Genomic DNA, 21,511 nt, shown 5'->3' on the forward strand with positions numbered 1-21,511 from the left:
CAGGCAAATGAAATTTCTTGCAACATCTTATAAAGTCATAAAGTTCCCAAATCACCAGCAGGTCTCTCCCCCTGAGAAGAAAGCTACACTTGCTGACACATTTAGCAAACTGCTATGAAAAATGTAATTTGACCAAAAAGGAAGTCCATTTTTCGGTTCCTTTGTAACAAGGGCAAAGAGTCCATGTGCCGAAGAGTCTGCGTCAAGGCAGAATAGCAGGGTTCCTGCAGACATTTGCTCTGCCAACCTTTTAATGCTCTCACTACTGTAAAAGCACTCCATCACCGCAGAAACACATGGGCTGGCTCCCTGTGCAAAGCAGACAGCCCACAAGAGTAGTGCTTGGGAGATAAAAAGCCTCCTTTGGATCTTCCTAATCATTAAGAGTTTTGTGCCACTGCTCAGGAAAACACAATAAGGACACAATGTTAATACCAACTAATGACTCTACAAATGGAATCTAGTTTCCACCATACCTGTTTCCTGGAGTGTTTGCTCATTTCTCTCTCTGATGTAATATATGCTTCCGTCATGTGCCAGTGACTCAGAAGGTATCCCTTTCTGGTTTATTTGTGTATAAATCAGATCCCAGGCATGAGAAGCTGAAAGTGCCACTGAGTCAGAGCAAAGACAGTAGAGATCCTGGACTGCTTAGAGTCAGGAAACAAGGCAGAAGGAGGGATCAGGGGTCAGGGAAGGGAGGAGTTAAGTTGCAGCCAAGGAGATCCCCCAAAAGAGAGGAGATGGGGTCCTGAATCCAATTCAAGATGTTAGAGTGTTTATCATACCGTAATGAGTGAGCTCCCAAACTGGGAGTCAGAGACCTTGGTTCCATCCATGCTCAGTTCCTAAAAGGCACTGTGGCGTTGGAAAAAGCGTGCCTGCCAATCATTTCCTGAAATTGCCTCAAGGCTTTTGCACTCTCTATTCTCTTTGCCTGGATTTCTCTCCCACCCCTTGGAAATTTATCTTGAGTCTGGGTACCCTCCCCTCCTCCACCAGGTGAAATCCTATGTGTCTTTCAAGGCCCTCATCAAATGCCTCTTCCTCTGTGGAGCCTCCCCCAGGACCGCTCAATTTAGCCACTTCTTCTCTCCAGGACTCAGTTTCTACAAGCATAAAATGGGACACCAGCAAAAAACGTGCTTCCAAAATGGCATTCAACATATGACATTTGCGGACTCTGGACATTGCTCATGGCTGGAATACATGGCTCTCCCTTTCACCTGGAATCTCCTTAGAATGAGATTCAGCTCAAATGTTGCTCCTGTGACTTCTGCAGACAGCGTCCTCGCAATCTTCTGTACCTACCCCTGATGGTTGAACCATTCCGCTAGGGGAGAGGGGTACTGGGTCTATCGCCTCATAGATGGTGGGCTCCTTAAGTACAGGCAGTGTTATTTATTCTTCACTGAGTCTCTCTATACCTAGTACCCCTGGGAGCTCACCAAACGTCTTGGTTCAATGAATGTTTCCAGTGCTCTCTCTGTATACCATGTTGTCAACTGGGAGCTCACCAAGAGTCCCAATTTGACATGTTGTCAACCATCTGTCTCCTTGTCCAAGTTGCCTTCATTCTAGACTCAGCCATAGTAGCCTTGAGGTTAATAAGGCTTAGATTTTCTTTTAGAGTCTCCAGCTGAAGGTGCTCTAGCTTCAGACCTTGTACAGTGATGATTCAGAACAACTGCGGTGGACTTGCAGAATCCAGGGCTCCACTCTCAGTAGAAACAAATGTGTTTCCCCTCCTGGACATAATACTAAGATACTTTTCTCAGGTGATGCCAAACATTAGTTGGGGTAATTCTGCCACCACAGAGGTGGGTAAGCTGAGCAGTGCTCAGCATTCCTGCCAGCCTTATTGTAACAGAGTCTAGTGATCTTAGTGTGTTGAGGCTTGTATATTTTAGCTGATTGAAAAGTCCTTGATGGTCCATGAGTATTATTATACCAGGTGATCACAATAGTGTGTGTGGGTATGTGTGTGTGTGTGAGAGAGACAGATATTAAGAGAGGATGTCTAGATTACCCAACCAACCTGAACATTAACCATAATGAGGTCTGGCTAATGTCCAGCTAATGACAGACAAAACCCAATTCTTATCTATCTCAGTCTCATACACTACGATGTTTTAATGGCAGCAGCTTCCCCTCTAAATTCCCCTGACTTTAAGGCCATCTCTTCAGATGGCCAAAGTGTTACCACCAAAATAACATAAATATTGGCATAAAGGGGATCAGTGGTGAGAATGATAAATCTGCAAACACATTAAAAACTCATTACACTAACAGCCAAACCAGAAACCTGCTGTGTGGATGATCTCCAGCCTGGATTTCACACACTACCTCTGCTCTCTGAGGCCTTCAGACCTGAACTGAGGTGCCTATAGGGAGGTAGGTGGTGTAGGCCATTCACAGCCCATTTGCAGACTGGCAGCATGGTCAACCCTATGGCAGAGCAAAGCTTGAACCGAGGTTCAAAACTATGAGATTTGGAACACTGAACACATTATCAAGCAAACCAACAATGAATTTTCATAAACAATGAAATTTACATGGCAGAGGCCTTTCTCTGCAAACGTACAGGTGTTAACTTTCTGCCAAATTCACCTGTGTGAGCAGGACCACATTCTGAGTGAGGTTTACTGAGGTCTAAGAACTTATTATTCAAAGTGTGGTCCATGGACAAGCAGCATGGTATCACCCAGGAGCTCCTTGGAAATGCAGAATCTCATTGGACCTGCTGAATCAGAATCTGCATTTTAACAAAAATCTCCAGGGGATTCTCAAGCATATTCAAATTTGGCAAGCACTGGTCAAAGGGTTAGAGAAGAGGTTGTAGATTTCTGTTCCTGCCTCTGGACCACATGAGAGGGGTAACCTCCAGAAAGGTCAACCCTCCATCCTTCATCAAGTTCATTAGCTCTTTTTATAGGTCTGAAGGTCACCTGGAATTAGATTGATTGACCTCAAGCTGGTTTACTTAAATTTTTTAGGCCTCAGTTTCCACACTGTAAAATGGGAGTAATTAACAATGATAATTACCTGAAAAGGCTGTAGGGAAGTTAAATGAAACCAGGCCCATAATTGGCTTAGTACAGTGCCTGGCACACAGCAGATTCTTGACAAACAGTTATTAGCTGTTATTAAATGCTCTTTCCCACTCCCCAGGAGGGAACAATGATGGGACAATGCCCACAAAAGAGGAATAGCTCCCACCTTCTCCTGTTCACCCCCCCTTCCCTTGGTTTGGAAACTGGAGAGTTTTTCCAACAAGACTCAAACCAGAAGCACCGGGAAGTGAGGATGAATTGTCTCTAGGACAGCATTAAAGGCTCTGGGGTTGGTTTAAATCCTCCACAGCTTATAAGCTGTGTGTGACATTGAGACTCAGTTTCCTCATCTGTAAAATGGAAATAGGTGAATAATAGCACTTATTCTTATGGTCATTGTGAAGGTCAGATGTCCTATTCCATATAAGGTGCTTAGAAAAGGACAAAGTGTTTGCTGTTGTCATTGTCATCGTTATTGCTGCCATCATCATCATCATGAGAAACAATGTGCTCTGAGAAAATCAGCAAGGACATACCAAGCTCAGGCTCCAGCTAAATTTGGGAAGAAGGAAGACAGGCGAGAATGAGGGGTGCAGCTGGTCCAGGAGGCAGGGAGAGGAGGGCATGTGGGAACTTCAAAGCAGCCGAGCAAAGGGCTCTGCAAGGGCTGAGGCAGGAGGCGAGGCCAGGGCAGGACTGGGGTGGCCTTAGAGGGATAGGGAGCCATGGGAGGTGCAGGGCAGACATGCAGGGACGAGACCGCCATGGACTCCTCACGCCAGGGAGGGGCGGGGCCGACTCACGTACACCTGCGGGCAGACTCCTGGGCCAGCTGCAGCCGGTAGACAGACAGGCGGTTGGCACCACCGCACACGCTGCCCCGCTCGCCCTTGCATTCCATGTCGCACTCTGCTTCGCTCACGTTTGCCGCCTGGATCTTGTGGCCGCAGTAGCACTCAGCGCCGAACTCCAGCCCGGCATACAGGTAACCCCTGGGGGAGGCTGCTGTCAGGCAGGGCAGCTGCCACCATGGAGACCACGGGGACAGGGAGACTCAATGTGGAGAGCCGGGGGAGGGGAAGGCTCTGGGGACCAGGGGATGCCAGGGGAAGTGGGGAGTCCATTGATGGGAGTAGGGGCAACAAGAGAGACCCCAGGAAAGAGGGGACCCATCCAACATGGAGACTTGGTAGCCTAGGGCCATTGAGAGACAGGGAGACCCCAAGGAAATGAGGCGACCTGGGAGTGATGCACAGGGAGACCCTGGAAGGGGAACAGGGGAGACCTTGGGGGGCAGGGAGACTCAAGGAGATCTGGGGAACAGGCATGCTCTAAGGGGCAGGAGGATAAGGAGACCTTGAGAGGAGTTCGGGAGGCTGAGGAGTTAGTCTCGGTGGGGGGTGGGGCCAGGAAAGCCAAGAAGGAATACAGGGAGTCCCCCTAGGGGACGGGAGACCCAGGGAGGAAACAGGAACACCACAGGAACCACCCACCTGCCTTCATCTCCACCTGGTGTCCAATGCCCCTTACACACCTACCCACAGAGACACAGCATGCCCATAATCACACTCATTTGTATACTCCTCCACACATGATCACACACACACCCCAGCTCCTGTGGTCCCCCTGCCCCACCCCACTCTCTTGCTCCTTCCTGTCTGGAGACATGAGACATTCATCTCTCCAGAGTCTAGCCACTTTATTCTAGGACACATCACCCAGGAATGGTGCCTCCATGTCCCTTGAGATGAGCTGGGGTGGAGGGAGGGGACACAAGGAGCTCAAGGGGGAGGCAGGAACTCTCATATCTTTTTGGAAGACAGCAAAACTGAGGTCACATACTCAGCCAAGGAAAAGATTCATTCCTCTAAAACCAAAAAGCCCAGGCACTGCAAGTTTCATTTTTTTTTCATAGTGATGGAATCCTTTCCTAAAAAGGACTCTTAGTGGACACCTGCTCTGTAAACAGATGAAAAAGGCACTGCTTGCTCTGGCTCTGGGGGTGAGAGGTACACAGGGAGAGAAGTGCGACAACCCCTGTGTGGCCCCTTTGTCCTCTGAGGCATTCTCCAGAACCTTGAGGGCTCCTCAGGGAGCAGCCTGCAAAACGCTGGTCACCTGAGGCACAACCAGTGGGAACTGCCAGCTCAAATCTTACCCTGGATTGCGTGGTGCCAGCCAGAGAGGCAGACCCACCCAGATGCCTCCACACACACTGGGCACACACTTGGGGCAGCACGTGGCACTGCCCAATCCATCTGCCCACCCTGGCAGATGCAGCAAGAGCAGCTTAAACAAACTGAGCATCTTGGTGCCCGACCACCAGCAACATCCTGGGTCTGGGCCAGCCTCTTTCCACCGATGTCTCAGTCTCTCTCTCTCTCAAGCCCTGCTCCTCAGATGTCCCTGGAAGCCCTCCCCTACAAGGGGACCCACTGATAGATGCAACACATCTCAAGAAAAGGGCCCATTGCGTGTTATCCATTCCAAAGCAAGAGGCAGCCGGTTCTCAGAGGCAGAAAGGACAAAGTCTGAGGGAGCGGAGAACCAAGGTGCAGTGAGACCCACCCAGAAGAGAGGTCAGCAGCTGCTGGGCTGGGGAAAGAACAAACAAACCAGGAGATCCCACAGGTGGAGGGGTGTGTGTGTGGTGGTGTTAAAATGTGTTCACAAATTCTTGGATGCTCCTTTCTTTAAGAGTGGAACTTTATTCACCTCCCCTTGAGTATGGGCTGAACCTAGTGACTGACTCCAATGAGAAGAAGGTGGGCATGCAACTTCCGAGGCTAGAGTGTACAACGTGTTATCATTCCCTTCTTGCTCTCACCTGAGGATGGTTCACTCTGGGGGAAGACAGCCGCCATGTTGTGAGGACACTCAAGCAGCCCCATGGAGAGGCTCCAAGTGATCAGGACCCAAGGCCTCCAACCAACAGCCATGCGAGTGGCCCGTCTTGGAACAGGACTTGCCAGCCCTCATCAAGCCTTCAGCTGGCTGCAGGTACGATGACTACAGCCTCATGAGAGACACTGAGGCAGAATCACCTTGCTAATCCCAGTCTCAAATTCTTAATTCCTGACATGCAGAAACCACGAGAGATAATAAATATTTGTTGTTTGAAGATGGTAAATTTTGGGGTAATTTGTTACACAGCAATGGAAAATTAATACAGAAAGGGAAGTGAAGTAGCCTTGATATCCTCAGGGACACTCATCACTCTTGACCCCAGTCTTCCTGTTGTCACCTTCGCTAGAAGGGCCTTTCAGAAAAGAAAACAGATTCTGCCTTTTGGTGTGGAAACCAGAGCCATGGTGCACCAGTGGGGTAGCATCAGTATCATCTGGGAATTTGTTAAAAATGCAAATTCTTGGGCTCCACCCCAAACCTGCTGAATCAGAAAATGGAGGTAAGGCCCAGAAATCTGTGTTTCAAAAGATGTCAGAGGTTTCTGACTCATACTTTCAAGAACCTCCGCCCTAGATGATCTGGTTCCCCCTTGCTCCTCACCTCTTCATCCTATATCCCGCTGGTATGTTCTGAATGTTTGTGTCCCCCCAAAATTCATATGTTGAGACATAATCCTCAAGGTTATGCTATTAAGAGGTAGAGCCTTTGGGAGGTGATAAGGTCTTGAGGGCATGGGATTAGTGCCCTTAACAAAGAGGCGTGAAGGAGCCCTTTTGCCCTTCCACCTTCCACCATGAGAGGACCCAGCAAAAAGATGCCATCATTGAAGCAGAACCTGAGCCCTCAGGAGACTCCGAATCTGCCGTCACCTTGATCTTGGACTTCCCAGCTTCCAGAACTGTGAGCAATAAATTTCTGTTGTTTATAAATTATCCAGTCTCAGGTATTTTCTTATAGCAGCCCAAATGGGCTAAGATACCCACCATCCCTCTTTAAGCCAATTCGGCCATGGTTATGGGCTTTGTGATCCTTAAACATGACAAACTCATTGCTGCCTCAAGGCCTTCGTCCTTGCCCTTCCCCTGCCTGAAACACCCCAACTCTGCTCTTCATGTGATTGGTTCTTTCTTACCTTGCAGGCCTGAGCTCAAAGTGGTTTTCCTAGGGAATCCTTCCCTGACCACCCCACCTAATGTTACCCCTTATGCCAGACACTATCCCATCACCCCATTTTATTTTCTTATAGCTTTTGTCACTTTTGAAGTGATCTTATTTATTTCTTTATCTTGTAAATTGCCTATCTTCTTCTCTAGAATATAATCTCTAAGGAGTGGCCCTATGGGCCTTGTTCACCTCCATAACCTGGGACAATGCCTGGCATATAATAGATGTTTAATACATATTTGTTGAATGAATCTAGATCACTTTCTCGATTAACACCCTCCAGTGGCTCCCCACTGCCCTCAAGGTCAAATTGAGATGCTTCGTTGGCATTCAAGACCTCATGTCACTGGGTTTCAGCCACCTCTGCAGCTTCCCCTCCTGACATTCCCTTTGTGTCCCCTGTGCACTCCCACACTACCTACCTGAGGACCCTGAGTATTTCAGGATGGCTCGGGAGCCCCGGCCTTTGAGCATGATGTTATTTCTTACCTACTGTGACTACCTAGAAAACTCCTATTCATCCTTCAAAACCCGGCTCAAGGTCTCACCTTTGTAACTTTTCCAGAGCCCCCCACATGGAGCTCTCCATTCCTTCCACCTTCATGACTCCCCCGCACCTTGGACAGCACTCCTGGCCCAACACCTGTCATGCTTTTTGTCTCTATACCCCACTTTCCTCATCTGTGGGATGTGGTTCATAACATCCCTGCCTCATAGGAATCTTAAGTTAATGTGAAGTTAAACAGTGGCTATTCACAGAGTGCTTAGAATACTGCCTGACACAGAGCAAGCACTCAGCAAGCAAGCTGTTGCTCTTCTATTGCCCAAGGCTGTTCGTGCCTCTGTCTCCCCGCCTAGATGGGGAGCCCCCTGAGGGCAGGGCTGGGGCTGACTCTGCTCTGCATCTCCAGCATGTGGAATTGGGTCCAGCATACATGGACAGCCAACAAATATCTGCTGAACTAAATTGAGTTACATGAGTAGCTCCAACTCATCTTGGCTGTCATCTCTGAGAAGTCTTTCCTGACACCAAGGCAGGCTAGGGGCCTCTTCTGCATTTCTAGCTGTCTGTGATTATTCCATCTCAACCCTTATCTCACCACATTGCCCTTATCTGTTTATTTGTTTGTCTTTTCTTCTAGGCTGTGAGCTCCATGAGGGCAGGGGCTATGTGGGATCCACGTTTATCTCCCTACAGTTTGTCAAATAAATGAACAAATCCATACCATCAAGGACTTGCAGTTATTCCCAAGTTGGAGAAGGTCCTAAGATCAGGACTTATATGGTGGGCTCCTCAGGCAGCTGACTATACAGGGGACAGTATTTCTTAATCAGGGACAGTGGGAAGGGTCCTTAAGTGGCCACCCACTTGCCCATTTCCACACCAGCCATGTAGCTGAGATTGGTAGAGCTTGTGACTGTGAGAGCCAGCTGGCTATAGTCTGGTGAGGGTGAGTGTATTAGAAGCCTCTTCATGAGCCACCACAAGGTCAAGGGACCCAGGAGACAAGAGGAGAAGCTCAGCCGTGGCACCCCCAGGGGTCCTGTCCCTGCTCACCAGTCCTCTGGGGACTCATGCACTCTTGAAAAGTCAATTTCCTGCCCCCAGAGCATGTTCTAATAAAAAACATCATCCTCTTAGATTGGAAAATACTGTCTGAACAGGTGAGTGTTTCTCCCTGGGAGAAAAATACAGGGTTTTTACACTAAAAAACCATTAAATACCCTGATACCAGAGCCCCCACCCCACCCTTGACACAGACATCTCACAAGCCTTGCACCCACAGATTCACATCTGCATGCACATACACACGCAATAGTGTGTCTCCAAGTTGTGTCCATTTTCTTACAACCTTGCACACTCTCAACACAGTGTTGTGCAGAAACCTGCACATACAAGCACAATTCTAAACCCTTGCACACATATTCACAAAGACAACTTCACACGCAACCACTATTATTTGAAGATAATCATGGATTGGCATTAAGCTCACAAACATAACCAGCTGACCCTGCACACTGCACATTATAGTCTCAATCCTGGGCACAGTCTCAGACAATTGCATAATCACAAACTCCTACAGCCTAACTCCCAAACAATCCTGCTCATTCATGTGTGCGCGCGCACACACACACCCTTTCCTTGTGGTCACATGACATACCCTCCCACGGCAAGGCAAAGAATATCACAGGCAGGAGACTGAGAAGGAAGGGGTCTGAAATGAGTGAGTCTGGGATGCTGGGGCCCTACCGTTCAGCACAGTTGTCCTGGCAACGGAAGACGGTCATCTTTTTGTAGTCAAAAAAGGACACGCCTCGAAGGGCCCGACTCTGGGTGTCATCCAGGTAGCAGCCGATGTACTTGGCTTTGGAGAAAGGAAAAAGTCAGATGTGGCTGGTGACAAAGCTGAAAGGGTTACAGGAGGAAGCTTCACCAGGGTGCCTCTGGCTGCGTGGCCTTGTTGACATTTTGGTACCAATTCCTTCCTCTGGGCAGAAACAGGAGAGATTAAAAGTCATGTACCTTGGCAGGACCTAGTTCAATCAGGGCAGTGGAGTTCAGGGGCTGTGGGCCCTGCAGACCTACAGGGGGAAGGAACCCTTCTGTGGTCAGGGCTGCAGCCAAGCCCTGGGGGTCTTCTGGTGACAATTGGGCATCCGGAACCCAAGCCAAGCCCATTCCCTAAGTACCAAACCGAACTTCCTATTTCTCCCAGGATGAGACCCATATTAGGACAGCTTTAAAGGGCTTGACATTCTCCAGCCTGTTACCATTTTACAGGCTGCCTAAAGATATTTAATTTTCCTTGGAAAGCACACTGGACTCAGACAGCTCCAGGTCTGGGTCCTCATTTCACTCTGGTTACTCCGTAGCACAGGCCTGCTGAGTGTAGGCCAGTTAACCTCTCAAAGGCCCCTTTTTCATTGTAGTGGAGATAAAAATACCAATCCAGTGAGGTTAAAATGGAATTATCTGTGTAAATGCTTCTATCCTAGTGTCATATAACAGGCACAAAATTAAGGTGAGTAGAATAAGGAACAAAGCTGTGTAAAGTACTTTACAGTGTGCCTCTATTACAGGCCAAGTGAATGCTTCTGTCTAAAGGGAAGTTTTAAAATATGTAAAACAACTATCAGTTATAAACCATACACTTAGTTTCCTTAATGTAGTAAACATTTTGCTGTACTTCATGGTAAATAGTAACTCTCATACACAAAGACAGCACTTTACAGTTTATAAGGTCTTTTCCCATATGTTCTTAAAATTAGGACTATGATTGTGATTATTACTTGGACACACACTTTGGTCAGTGCTATCCACATATTGTCTCATTGAATCTTTACAATGTCTCATTGAATCTATTCCCATTCTACGCAGGTGAACGAGCTAAAACCCAGAGAGGCTAAGTCACTCGCTGAAGGAAACACAGCTTACATGTGTGAAGCTGGAGTTGGACCGAGCAATGTGGCTCCAGAGTCCAGGTTCTGAGCCACTTCTCTCTTGAACTGGGGGATCTTTGCAATGTCACATGTGAAGAGGAAAGCACTGGTGTTCTCAAACTCTTTTTTAGATGATTGAACAGAGGCCCAGAAAGGTGAAGCGGGCTGCCTGAGACCCACAGCAAATTGGTGGTGAACAAAGATTTAAATCCCAGTCTTAGGGACCCCCAAGCCAGTGCTCTTTATACTATTCCAGTTAGAAGTAACTGGACATTGGATCAAGGATCTAGCCAGCCCTTGGAATTAAATGGCCTATATATGGAATGACTGTGGAAAACACTAAATGCCACGTGCTTGCTTTCCCTGGCTAGGCTGCTGTCTAGTTTAAACTGTGGGCTTCTTTCCCCCCTTCCTTGTGGTCGAGGGCGGGGTCTAGCAGAGGACAATGTCTCATTACCGAGCAATTGTGTCCCTTGATGCTGCCCTGCTAAGTGCAGTATTTGTCAGCCCCGCTGGAGATGTGCCTTGACCTGATCACCTTGGATTTCTTTCATAAGACAGAGGTGATTTGCTAGACTAAGAACAGTCCATCTCTAAAAGAAACATTGCCTCCCAGGAGCGGGCACATCAGACAGTGACAGCTCTGGAGAAGCCCACATCTTGTCTCTGTGCTTGTTCAACAAGGTGTGCCCCTCCTATCACAGGTGGAATCCCAGCCCTGTGACTTGGGGCAGGGACGCTGTTGCAGCTGAGCTGGGAGAGAGCACTTCATGGGCCATGCTGGTGAGGGCTTCACACTTTTGGTTCAGTAGATCAATAGAGGACTGAGTATCCAAGGATGCATTAGAGGACGGGCAGGAGGAGGAAAAACAGGAAGTTGGAGGGAGGGAGAGAAGGCAGAAAGGGAAGGAGGGAGGACGGAAGAGGGGAGGGAGGGAGGGAGAGGGAGAGAGAGGGGGAGAAAGGTTGGTTTATTTTGGCAACATGAAGTCGTTGTCATCAGACAACAGATTGTGTGTGTGTGTGTGTGAGAGAGAGAGAGAGAGAGAGAGACAAAACCACAATGTATTGAATACCTATTATGCGCTGTCTACCTTACTAGGAGCTGTGTCTCTCTCTCTTTTTTTTTTTAAATTCAATCTCCACAAGTTTCTTATGAACCCATTTTACAGAGGGGGAAACTGATCACAGTAACTCTTACATCTGTCTCTTTTAGAAGTGAATCTTAGTTTAGGCATATGGTATATGTTCCGATTGGTAATTACTCAGGTTGTTTCTGTTTTTCCTCTTAAATGGAATTGGAAGCTATGTTATCTGCCCACGTTCTTACAGCTTGTAAATGTCTCCCTTCAAATTTAAACGCAGGTCTGTCCTCCAACCATTTTACACTTGGGGAGGTTTCACTTCCTTTTGGCCCCCAGGCTTCAGGATCATAAAGAGCTGCACCAAGATCTGCAGAAGAGTGCTACGGTTTGAATGTCCCCTCCAAAACTCATGTTGAAGCTTAATCCGCAATGTGGCAGTATTGAGAAGTGGGGCCTTTAGGCAGTGATTGAATAGCGAGGGCTCTGCCCTCATGAATGAATTAATCTATACATGGATTAATGGACTAATGGGTTATCATGGGAGTGGTCTGGTGGCTTTATAAGGAGAGGAAGAAGCGCATGAGCATGCTCTTGCCCTCTACCATGCAATGCCCTGCACCCCCTCAGGACTCTGCAGAGAGTCTCCACCAGGAAGAAGGCCCTGACCAGCTGTGCCCCCTTGACCTTGGAATTCCCAGACTCCAAAAGTGTAAGAAATAAATTTCATTTCTTTATAAATTACCCAGTTTCATGTATTCCGTTATAAGCAGGAGAAAATAGACTAAGACGAGGAGGAATGCTCATGCCCCAGATATGCTGCGCTTGGAGTTGGATGTAATATGACTTTGGGTGGTCTCACCTTAGGGAGAGAGAAGGTGCACTTGGCTACATTTGGAGCAGTGGATCATGTTAGATAAGGATTTCATAATCAAATTAGCAGTAGTAAAACTACATGTGCATGTCTATATGTATGCCCACTGTGGAGTGAAGGGGTGGACTGTAGTAGGCAGTGTTTGTGCCTTCAAAGCATCCCCTCTTCCTATTTCTCTATTAGCAAACCTCAGCTGCCCTGAGCAAAGGCAGAGCCAATTATACAAAGGTATTTCAAGAAGTTCATGAAAAAATAGAATTAAAATATAACACAAATCTTTCCATGAACTTTTTGAAGTACCATTGTGTTACCCATCCCACCAGCCAGTGATTGCTTCAAGGAAGAACACTTGACCTATTTGTTGAATTCTTATAAGTTAAAGCTGAGAGAAAGAAATCTTCCTCTCCTGGGATATGAGGTTGGCATTCTGTAAGCCAGAGCTACCAACACCCACAATTCCTGGCACCAATGTCAGTCTATGCAGCAGAACAAAAAAGCTAAGGCAGAGACAAGCAGAGATGAGAGTTAAAGAGAAAAAAGGCCACAAATCATTTGCTTAAAAATCCAGTCCAGCAGAGTCCCTTCTGTAGTTTGGTGGCATTGCACAATGCATTTTCTTCTTTAGCTTAAGCTAGTTGGAGTTGGGTTTTTGTCCCTTGCCACCAGGGGGGCACTGTCTAATACACTGATACTCAAGCTTAGTAATTTGCCTGAGTGCACCCAGACTTACTAGGGTCTCAGATCGAATTCAAGCCCAGGCCTGTCTATTTCAAAGCTCCCCCTCCTATGCACTATGCTGAATCCAGTCTTGGGTGGAGGTATGTCCATCCTCCCCAGACAGACCTGCCCAGGAGAAGGATGACAGTATGAGGGTCCTGCTGGGAGAAGAGCTGGCATTTGACCACAGTCCTTCCCCAAAACCTGGGCTTTTATATGCTGTGCTACCCCCACCCCCACCCTCCCACCAAGCCAGGCATCAGGCTGAGACACCCCAAACAACAGGTGCTCAGAGACTTGCTGAATGAACAGATGATCCTCCATTTCCTTGTCTGTCAGTGGGATGGAGAGCAAGACCCACCGTCCTTCATTAATGCTTCGGAGAACATGGGTACATTGCACATCGTGTCCTGATGAATGGGCTGAGCTCCAGGCCAGGATATGAATATGGAGTCAGTTTTCTCTCTGTCCTGGGCAAGATCTGGTGACCCCCTTTCCCACTGACTGTCAGTGCAGGCTGTGACCAACACAACTATCGTCCCTGTCCTAAGAGTTTTATCACAAGCTGAGTTCATGAGTGTGGTTACTGCCAGCCCTCTAACATCCTCTTCTGCCATTTTCCCAGGGTCCCACCTTTAAATCCTGCTGTGGTGGCAGAATCTCTCAGAGACAAGGGGGAGGTCAGATATGTAAAACAGGGACAAAATCACAGGCCACTTGGGGGTGGATTATCACATCATTTGTCAGCTCACCTCTGCAGAGATCCAAATACTGCTGAAATGGCAAAGTCACCCCGGCTGACTTTGGGAGATTTATCTCAAGCTCAGAAACCAGCATCTGAAAAGAACCCTCCTGGTGGTGTTTTTTTTTTTTTTTCCTTTCCTTTTTTCTTTTGCTTCAATTAATCTTTTCATGAAATTTTGCTCTCTCTGATAGAGGTAATTTGTTAAGAGAGTGGCTAGACAGGAACTAATTTGCATGCTTCTTGTGCATTGTTCATGAATAGAGTCACAAACAGAAGTCTCACACTGTACCAGAGTCAACCAGATCTGGGTTTGAATCCTGAGAGTGACTCTGCGGTAGCCTTGAAACATTACTCAAGCTCTAGGAGATACAGTCTCCCACTTGAAAAGTGGGAGCAACAGCTCTAGTAGTGGTGTTATGAGTTGAATTGCGAACCCCACCTCCCAAAAAAGATACGTTGAAGTCCTAACCCCCAGTACCTCAGAGTGTGGCCTTATTTGGAAATAGGGTAAGTGCAGATGAAATTGAATTATGAGGTCAAACTGAGGTAGGGTGGGTCTCAATCCAATGTGACTGGTGTCCCTATAAGAAGATGGCCATGTGAAGACACAGAGACATAGAAGAATGCCATGTGAGAAGGACGAAGAGACTGTAGCAGTGCAGATGCAGGCCAAGGGATGCCAAGGACTTCCAGTGACACCAGAAGTTGGGAGAAAGGCATGAAACAGATTCTCCCAAAGAGCCTTTGAAAGTGCACGACTCTGCCAACACCTTGACTTTGGGCTTCTGGCCTCCAGAACTGTGACATAATAGATATCTGTTGTTTTAAGCCACGCAGTTTGTGGTACTTTGTAATGGCAGCCATAGGAAACTAATGCAAAGAGTATTGTCAAGATTGAAATAAGTAAGATCAGTCTATGCATTGACCCTAGCACTGAATAGAGACTCAAGAAAGTTACTCTTATGCTGAGGATTCTCTGCACCCTGGAAGGTGGTCCCTCAAGATGACCTCTCTAGTTTGGTCTGAGTTTCCTTAGGCAGGAGATGGAACTTCCTGCTCACATCTAGGTATCCCTGGGGCAGAAGGGACACACCATTCACTTTGGTCAATGCCTATGGATCCCACAGACTCAGCTTAACCATCTCCTACCCCAGGAAGTTGCTTCTGATACACACTGATGACTGGATGGGGTCTCTTCCTTGGGGTCCCAGAGCCTCAGGCCATCACTTTTCTAAATAGTTTTCCTATCCATTATTTTTTCAAAACGGAAATAATTTTGACTCACTGTAGAAGCACTGTTAATAAAATGAAGAAGTGTTTTAATGGGAAAAAGCACAATACAGTACATACAAAATATATGCCTTGGAAATGCACACATAAAGGAAAAAGACAGGAAGATAATACACCAACAGTGGCTGTCATTGGGTGGTGGGATTCTGCACCATTTTTATTTCCATCTTTTTTTGGTGTGTTTTAATTTTTCTACAATGAGCATGTGTGACTTTGATAATGGGGAACAAAGTTATTTTTTGAAAATATAATTTATCCTTTTAGCTGCCTATCTTCCTCCAAGGCACTGTGAATAGTTCTCAGAGGGAAAAACTGTGCTTGAATCATTTCTGTGTCTGCACCTCCCAGCACAGAGCTGGGCACATAGGAGGCATGTAAAAAATATAGGATGAATGAGTGAACAAATGGAGTTGGTATTGTATATTTTAAGAAAGATAGTATAGTTCATTGGTTAAGAATAAGGGCTTTGGACACAGACAGAATTGGGTTGAAGTCTGCTCTGCCTCTTAGCAGCTGTGTGACATTGGGCAAGTAACTTAACCTCTCTGAGCCTCTGTTTCTTCATCTATGAAATGAGGCTCAATAATTCCTATGTGATGTGAGGCTGAAAGGAGAGCACAGAAGCACAGTCTCTGACACAGAGCAGACCCTCAATAACCTGCAGCCACTGAATCTTCAGCTAGAGGAGATGGGGAGTGGGTGCCCCTGCTTTCCCCTCCAAACATACACATTAAATCTCCCCATGTCCTCGTTCACAGCCAGGCCAAGCCCCTCTGTAATCCAAGGGAGACAGAAACAGCACAGGCTTTGAAGTCAAACTGGGTTTGGTTCCTGGCTCTGCCCCAGACTAGCTGTGTGATCTTAGGCAAGTCACATTACCTCTGTGCACTTGTTTTCTTCTGCAAAATTACGGTATTAATAATAATAGCTGGCACATTTTAAATACTTGTGGCATGCCAAACTCTGTGCAAGCACTTTCTGTGTACTGAGAAGTGAGGTGGTGTAGCAATTAAGATTCAGGTGTAAGACTCAAACCACCTGGGTCCAAATACTGGTTTACTCCCTCCCTCCAGCTGGGTAACCTTGGGCAATTGACTTAACCTCTCTGTGCCTGAGTTCTCTCCCTATAAGATGGAGTTAATAACAGTGTCTACCTCACTGGATTGCTATGAGCATTATGTGAGGTAGCAGATGTAAAGTGCATAGAACAGTGCCCAGCACTTAGAGAGGACATAACTGATTTACATTATGTAGTCATCACAGCAGCTATCTGGTGTTAAGTACTTTTTATTCCCAGGAGAAAACTGCATCTCAGAGAGGTGAAGTGGCCTGCTCAAGGCTGCACAGCCAGCAAGTTGCAGAACTGGGATTTGTACTCTGATTTGGTTGCTCAAAGTACAGGTTCTCACAAGGCTGTGTGAGGTACAGGACTTAGTGAGGTGACTGGCACATTGTAGGTATCAGTTGCACCCAGGAATGCAGACTTCCTGCCCAGCCTCAGTCCAGACTGGATGCAACTCCTCCCATCTCCCTCCTGGTCCTTGATGGGCTGTGAATCCTCTACAGCTCAAGTCCCACACCACTGCATCAAGCAGAGCCCTCACCAGCTTTGGAGAGAACCAAATGAATGGAGTGTCAGGTCAGAGAAGTGTCTCATCTTTATTAGCATTAATCTAATATGTTGTCTTTCCTCACTCAACTACAAATAAGTTAATCAAGGACAGGCTGGATTTGTGTTTTCTTAATAACACCATCTGATTCCAAATGCTGCCTGTTGAGAGCTCCAGGCTCAGGGCTACTTTCTTATTTTCTCTTCCTTTTCTCTTTGCATTTTATAAAATATATAAGATTGCTGGGCTGGGGGTGGGGGGCAATTAGCATGGTATAGAAGAAGGCTCATAACCTTTGGAATTAAACAGACCTTGTTTTAAAGCTCAGTTCCTCCACTAGCTACCTGTGTAACCCAGGGTAAGTGATTTCTCTCTGAGTCTCAGTTTACCATCTGTGAAAGGGGATAACAATATTCTCTAACTTATTGAGTTGTGATAATTAAATAAGGCAATGAAACACTTATAGCATGATCTTGCCCATAATGATCATTCAATAGATATAAGCTATTATTCCTGCTAGTAATAATGACAGCAACTATTGCAACCTATTATTATGAGCGAGAAGATGTGATAAGCATTCTACATCTATCATTTTATTCAGACAATATATGAAGAGCAAATAGAACAGTGGCTGGCATAAAGTAGGTGCTCAAGAAATGGTAATCATTGTCATTAGTAGTAGTGGTGGCAGAATTCATTCCTTACCATAAATGGGGGATATGGTGCTGCTGTAACATGAGAGGTCTTCAGAATGTTCATGGAGAGATTTTTTTATTAACGCTTAATTCTGTTTTTCCACAAACTTTTTGAAGTAACCTCATATGTATCAACTCTGCCACAAGGGATTCATATTCTATCAGGGGACCTGGGTGAGCACAGGCAATTACCATTCATATAAGGTAACATAAAGGAGGAGCATTTGATCAAGGCTGAAGGGGGGTCAGGGACAATTTCCTGGAGGTGAGCAAAGCTGAGAGTTGGAGGAAGAGTAGAGCTGTGGAGGTACTCCAGGCAGAGGGATAATCATTCATTTATTCATCCAATCATTCATCCATTCAACAAGTCGGTATTGAACACCATCTTTGTGCCAGGCGCTGTCCCAGGTTCTGACGGAACACAGACCAACAGGACATGCAACAACCCTGTCCTCCAGGAGCCGACAGTCTAGTAGAGGAGGCAGACTACAAACAAAGAAGCAAACACATAAACAAGATGCTTTGAGATGGTGATAAGTGCTGTGACAAAAATACATCTGGGGAATGCGGTTGTGACTGGGTGGGAAGTGGGGCCACTTGAGTTAGAAATCTATGGGAAGGCAGGGTTTGACTAGAGACTAAAACGAAAGGAAGAAGGGAGCCATGCAAAGATCTGGGAGAATAGCATCTTGGGTGGGAGAGACTATGTATACAGAGAGCCTGAGGCAGGAACGGGCTTGGTGTGTTCAATGAACAGCAAAAGGACAGCGGGGTTGAGTGTGGTGAGGCGGGTGGGGGATGTTACAAGGTGAGGATGGAGAGGTGGGTCACGGCAGGGAGTCTGGAATTTGTCCTGAGTGTGATGGCAGCATATCCTGAGGTGCAGACATGTGAAAACGCTGGGGCTTTCAAGGGACCAGATGGAGTTTGGAGTGGCTGGGGTATCCTGAGGTGCAGACATGTGAAAACGCTGGGGCTTTCAAGGGACCAGATGGAGTTTGGAGTGGCTGGGGTGAGAGGCAGATTCGTGAGTGGAGAAGGTGGAGAAAAAAGACACATGATAAGTTTTTCATCAGTGCAGTACCTCACGCCTCACCTGTGCCTACAACATGGGCTCCCTTCCCCAGGTAGACGCCACGAGCATTTTCCGAACACCTCTAAGAACCTACTCAGTACTAAGCATTGTGCTAGGTGCTTTCATAACTGTTGTCTCATTGAAATCTCAGGAGCAGGCTGGAAGGAAAGAATTGTTATCCCCATTTTACAGATTTCAAAACTGAGGTGTGAGAAGCCATTTGCGTGGGCCATAGGGCTGGTTGGGTTGGGGCTGGAATATGAATCCAAGTTCTCTGATCCGTTCTGCCACCCCCCACCTTTTCCTTCACCTTCCTATGAACATTGGGTTCTTGAAGAAGTAGAAGTCTAGGAAATCCTGAGGGTGGGAAGGTAGGTTCTTCTGAATGGCTCCTGAGCCAGGTGTAGGATAGGATGGACGGGGGAATGTGCTCCAGGACGAGTCCCCTCCATTATCCCCACTTTTCCCATGGTGGGAGAAGGGGTTTTCTGTGAGTTGAATCACAATGTAAGTATGTATGACATGTGGCAGGGAACACAAAGGCTATCGAGGTTTTCCCTCTGCCTTGATTGGCAGTTTATTCTCCCAAACCATCTGGCCCAGATTCCTGAAATGTCCATTCGTGTTAATCACATGAATTGCAGGGGTTGCGGGTTCCTCCCCAGCATGCTGGTCAGATGGGTGGGTGCCAATGGACTCTGGGAGACAGACATAGGGCCAAGCATTCAGGCCAGATGGGTCTGATTTAAACTCCACTGCTGTCACTGACCTGCTGTGTGGCCTTGAGCAAGTGTCCTCTCTTCCTTAAGCCTCAGTTTTCACTTCTGTTAATTGGGCATAGGATCATAGAGGCCTTGTCCAAACCCATGAAGTGTAGTAAAAATAAAATGAGGTAATGTACTCACAAAGCAAAGCCCTATTTGACTGTGAAAGGCTGAGAAATGTAACGGAATATGTCCAGGGCAATAGCGTCCCCTCCGAACCATCACGGAGGGACCCAGCATGGTGGACTGAGAGACAGTTCGGTGGAACAGAAGCTCTGAAACTTAGTGGCTATTTAATCTTGGGCTCTCGGTGCCTCAGTTTCCTCCTCTTTAAAATGGAATTGCGGTCATATTTCAATACATGTAAAGTGCTTAGAACAGTACCTGGTCCACAGCAAGTACTCAATAAATGCTAAATGCTGGCTGTTTTAATTCTCATGGGTAATTAACGAGAACTGAAAAAGGCTACAGGGGAAGGTCAGACTTTGAGCTTGAATAGATGTGGGATTCAAATCCAAATTTGCCTTTCGAAAAGCTGTGTGACCTTGGGCAAGTTACTTAATCTCTCCGAGCTTCAATTTTCTCCTCTTTGGAATGGAGATCATAGTGAAACCTGCTACACATGTATAGCGATCACTGCATGACAGCTGGTTCCTACTAGACTCTGGAAACTGCCGGCTGCCATTCACTTATGACCCTTCCCCTCCCTGCTCCTCAGCCCGCTCCGTGTTCAGATGTTCCCTGTTCTTACCTCTCTCCTCCTCCTTCTCCCGGACGACCCTCCCTTTGAGGGCTCGGCTCCAGGCTCCACCGTAGTCGCCCGGCTTGGCTCTCTCGCCATCCTTGCCCTTGAACCAGGGTCCGTACCTGCGGGCAATGCTTGAGGCTTCGCCCGTGTCCCGGAAGCCTCTGCCCAGATGCAAGTCGCCCAAGAAGGGCAGCTCGGCGCCCTCGGCAGGGCCCCCCGCGGCGGGGTTGGCCTGGTTCTGGGAGACGGCGGGCTGGCCCACGAAGCCAGAGTGAAGGAAGACGAGGCTCCCGGCCGTCAGGTAGAGTGCCAGGAAGGTAAAGAAGCGCACGGGTTTCCGGCGGAAGTACCGCTGGAATTTGAACCAGAGCTTGGCCATAGTGGGATCATCCCGTACTGGCTCTCTGGGGCTTGGCTGGGGGCTCAGGAGGAGAGGCAGGGGGCCTGGTCTCTCAAGCTGCCCTTAGGGATGGAACTCCTGGGGGTCCTCAGTCCTATTCCCTCTGCAAAGGTGATTGCCAAGACCAGAGGGGGAGGGGCAGCCCAGTGCTTGGCTGAGGCCAAGAGAAAGGAGGACTGAGCTTAACAGCCCTCCCAAAGTCAAAGGCAGCTTCTTTGGTCCAAGAAAGGGAATTTGAGGCTCAGGACACCCAGGAGTTGGTCCCATTTTCCTACATCTTGTTCTTCACTTCAGAGAGTTCCCGAAGAACCTTGGAAATGGCAATTGGAGGAGGATTCTGATGATCGCCAGAAGCTGCAGCTCACTTCGCTCCCTTTCTCAGCTCCTCAGGCCCATCAGAAATGGACTATTTCACTGGCGGCCTTGTTTCTGGCATCTTTCTCAGCTGGGGACCAAGCTGGGCATGCCTGCCTCGTGGGGACGGAAGCTGGCGGGCCTCCATCTGGTCACGCCTCAGAGCTCAGGGCTGCCACCTGCAAAACAGCACAGACACAGGCGTGAGAAGCCCCTTCAGTGCAGCGCAGAACTCAGAGTGTCCTTGAGCGTCCTCTAGGTGGATGCAGAGGCCCAGAGAGGGGAGGAACCCACCGATGGCACGAAGCACCTTAGGGGCAGTGCTGGATAGAAGTCCAGGCCCAAGCCTTCTAGAACACTGCTGTTTCTTTTAAACCAAACTGGGAATTTGGGGGCTTGCATCCTACTGAGCCCTAGTTTTGGGACAAACTTCATCTTGGACAAGCAGAGGTTCTTATAGGCTGGTGGTATACTTTGCTTCAAACTTCCTATGTTTGTCAAATATACACTGACTAGTGGGTTACCTTAAGTCCAAAAAGTACTTCCTAGTTCTGAACTACCTGCCGGACCTGGCTGTTACTGAACCAGACCA

At 47.5% G+C, this 21,511-nt stretch overlaps 1 protein-coding gene across 2 annotated transcripts in view; it reads right to left on the reverse strand.

The window, feature by feature from the left end:
- Positions 1 to 21,511, reverse strand: part of WSCD2 (WSC domain containing 2) — a 127,634-nt gene that overhangs the window by 37,807 nt on the left and 68,316 nt on the right. For both annotated transcript variants that reach the window (XM_063087242.1, XM_063087244.1), the window contains exons 2-4: positions 20,169 to 21,098; positions 9,376 to 9,490; positions 3,861 to 4,045 (exon numbers count right to left, since the gene is read on the reverse strand). In XM_063087242.1, the coding sequence (XP_062943312.1) occupies positions 3,861 to 4,045; positions 9,376 to 9,490; positions 20,169 to 20,544 (676 nt within the window). In that variant the 5' untranslated portion in view covers positions 20,545 to 21,098. The remainder of the gene's footprint in view (positions 1 to 3,860; positions 4,046 to 9,375; positions 9,491 to 20,168; positions 21,099 to 21,511) is intronic.

This window comes from Cynocephalus volans, chromosome 2, assembly GCF_027409185.1.
Source record: "Cynocephalus volans isolate mCynVol1 chromosome 2, mCynVol1.pri, whole genome shotgun sequence".
In the NCBI taxonomy this organism is placed as follows: Eukaryota; Metazoa; Chordata; class Mammalia; order Dermoptera; family Cynocephalidae; genus Cynocephalus; species Cynocephalus volans.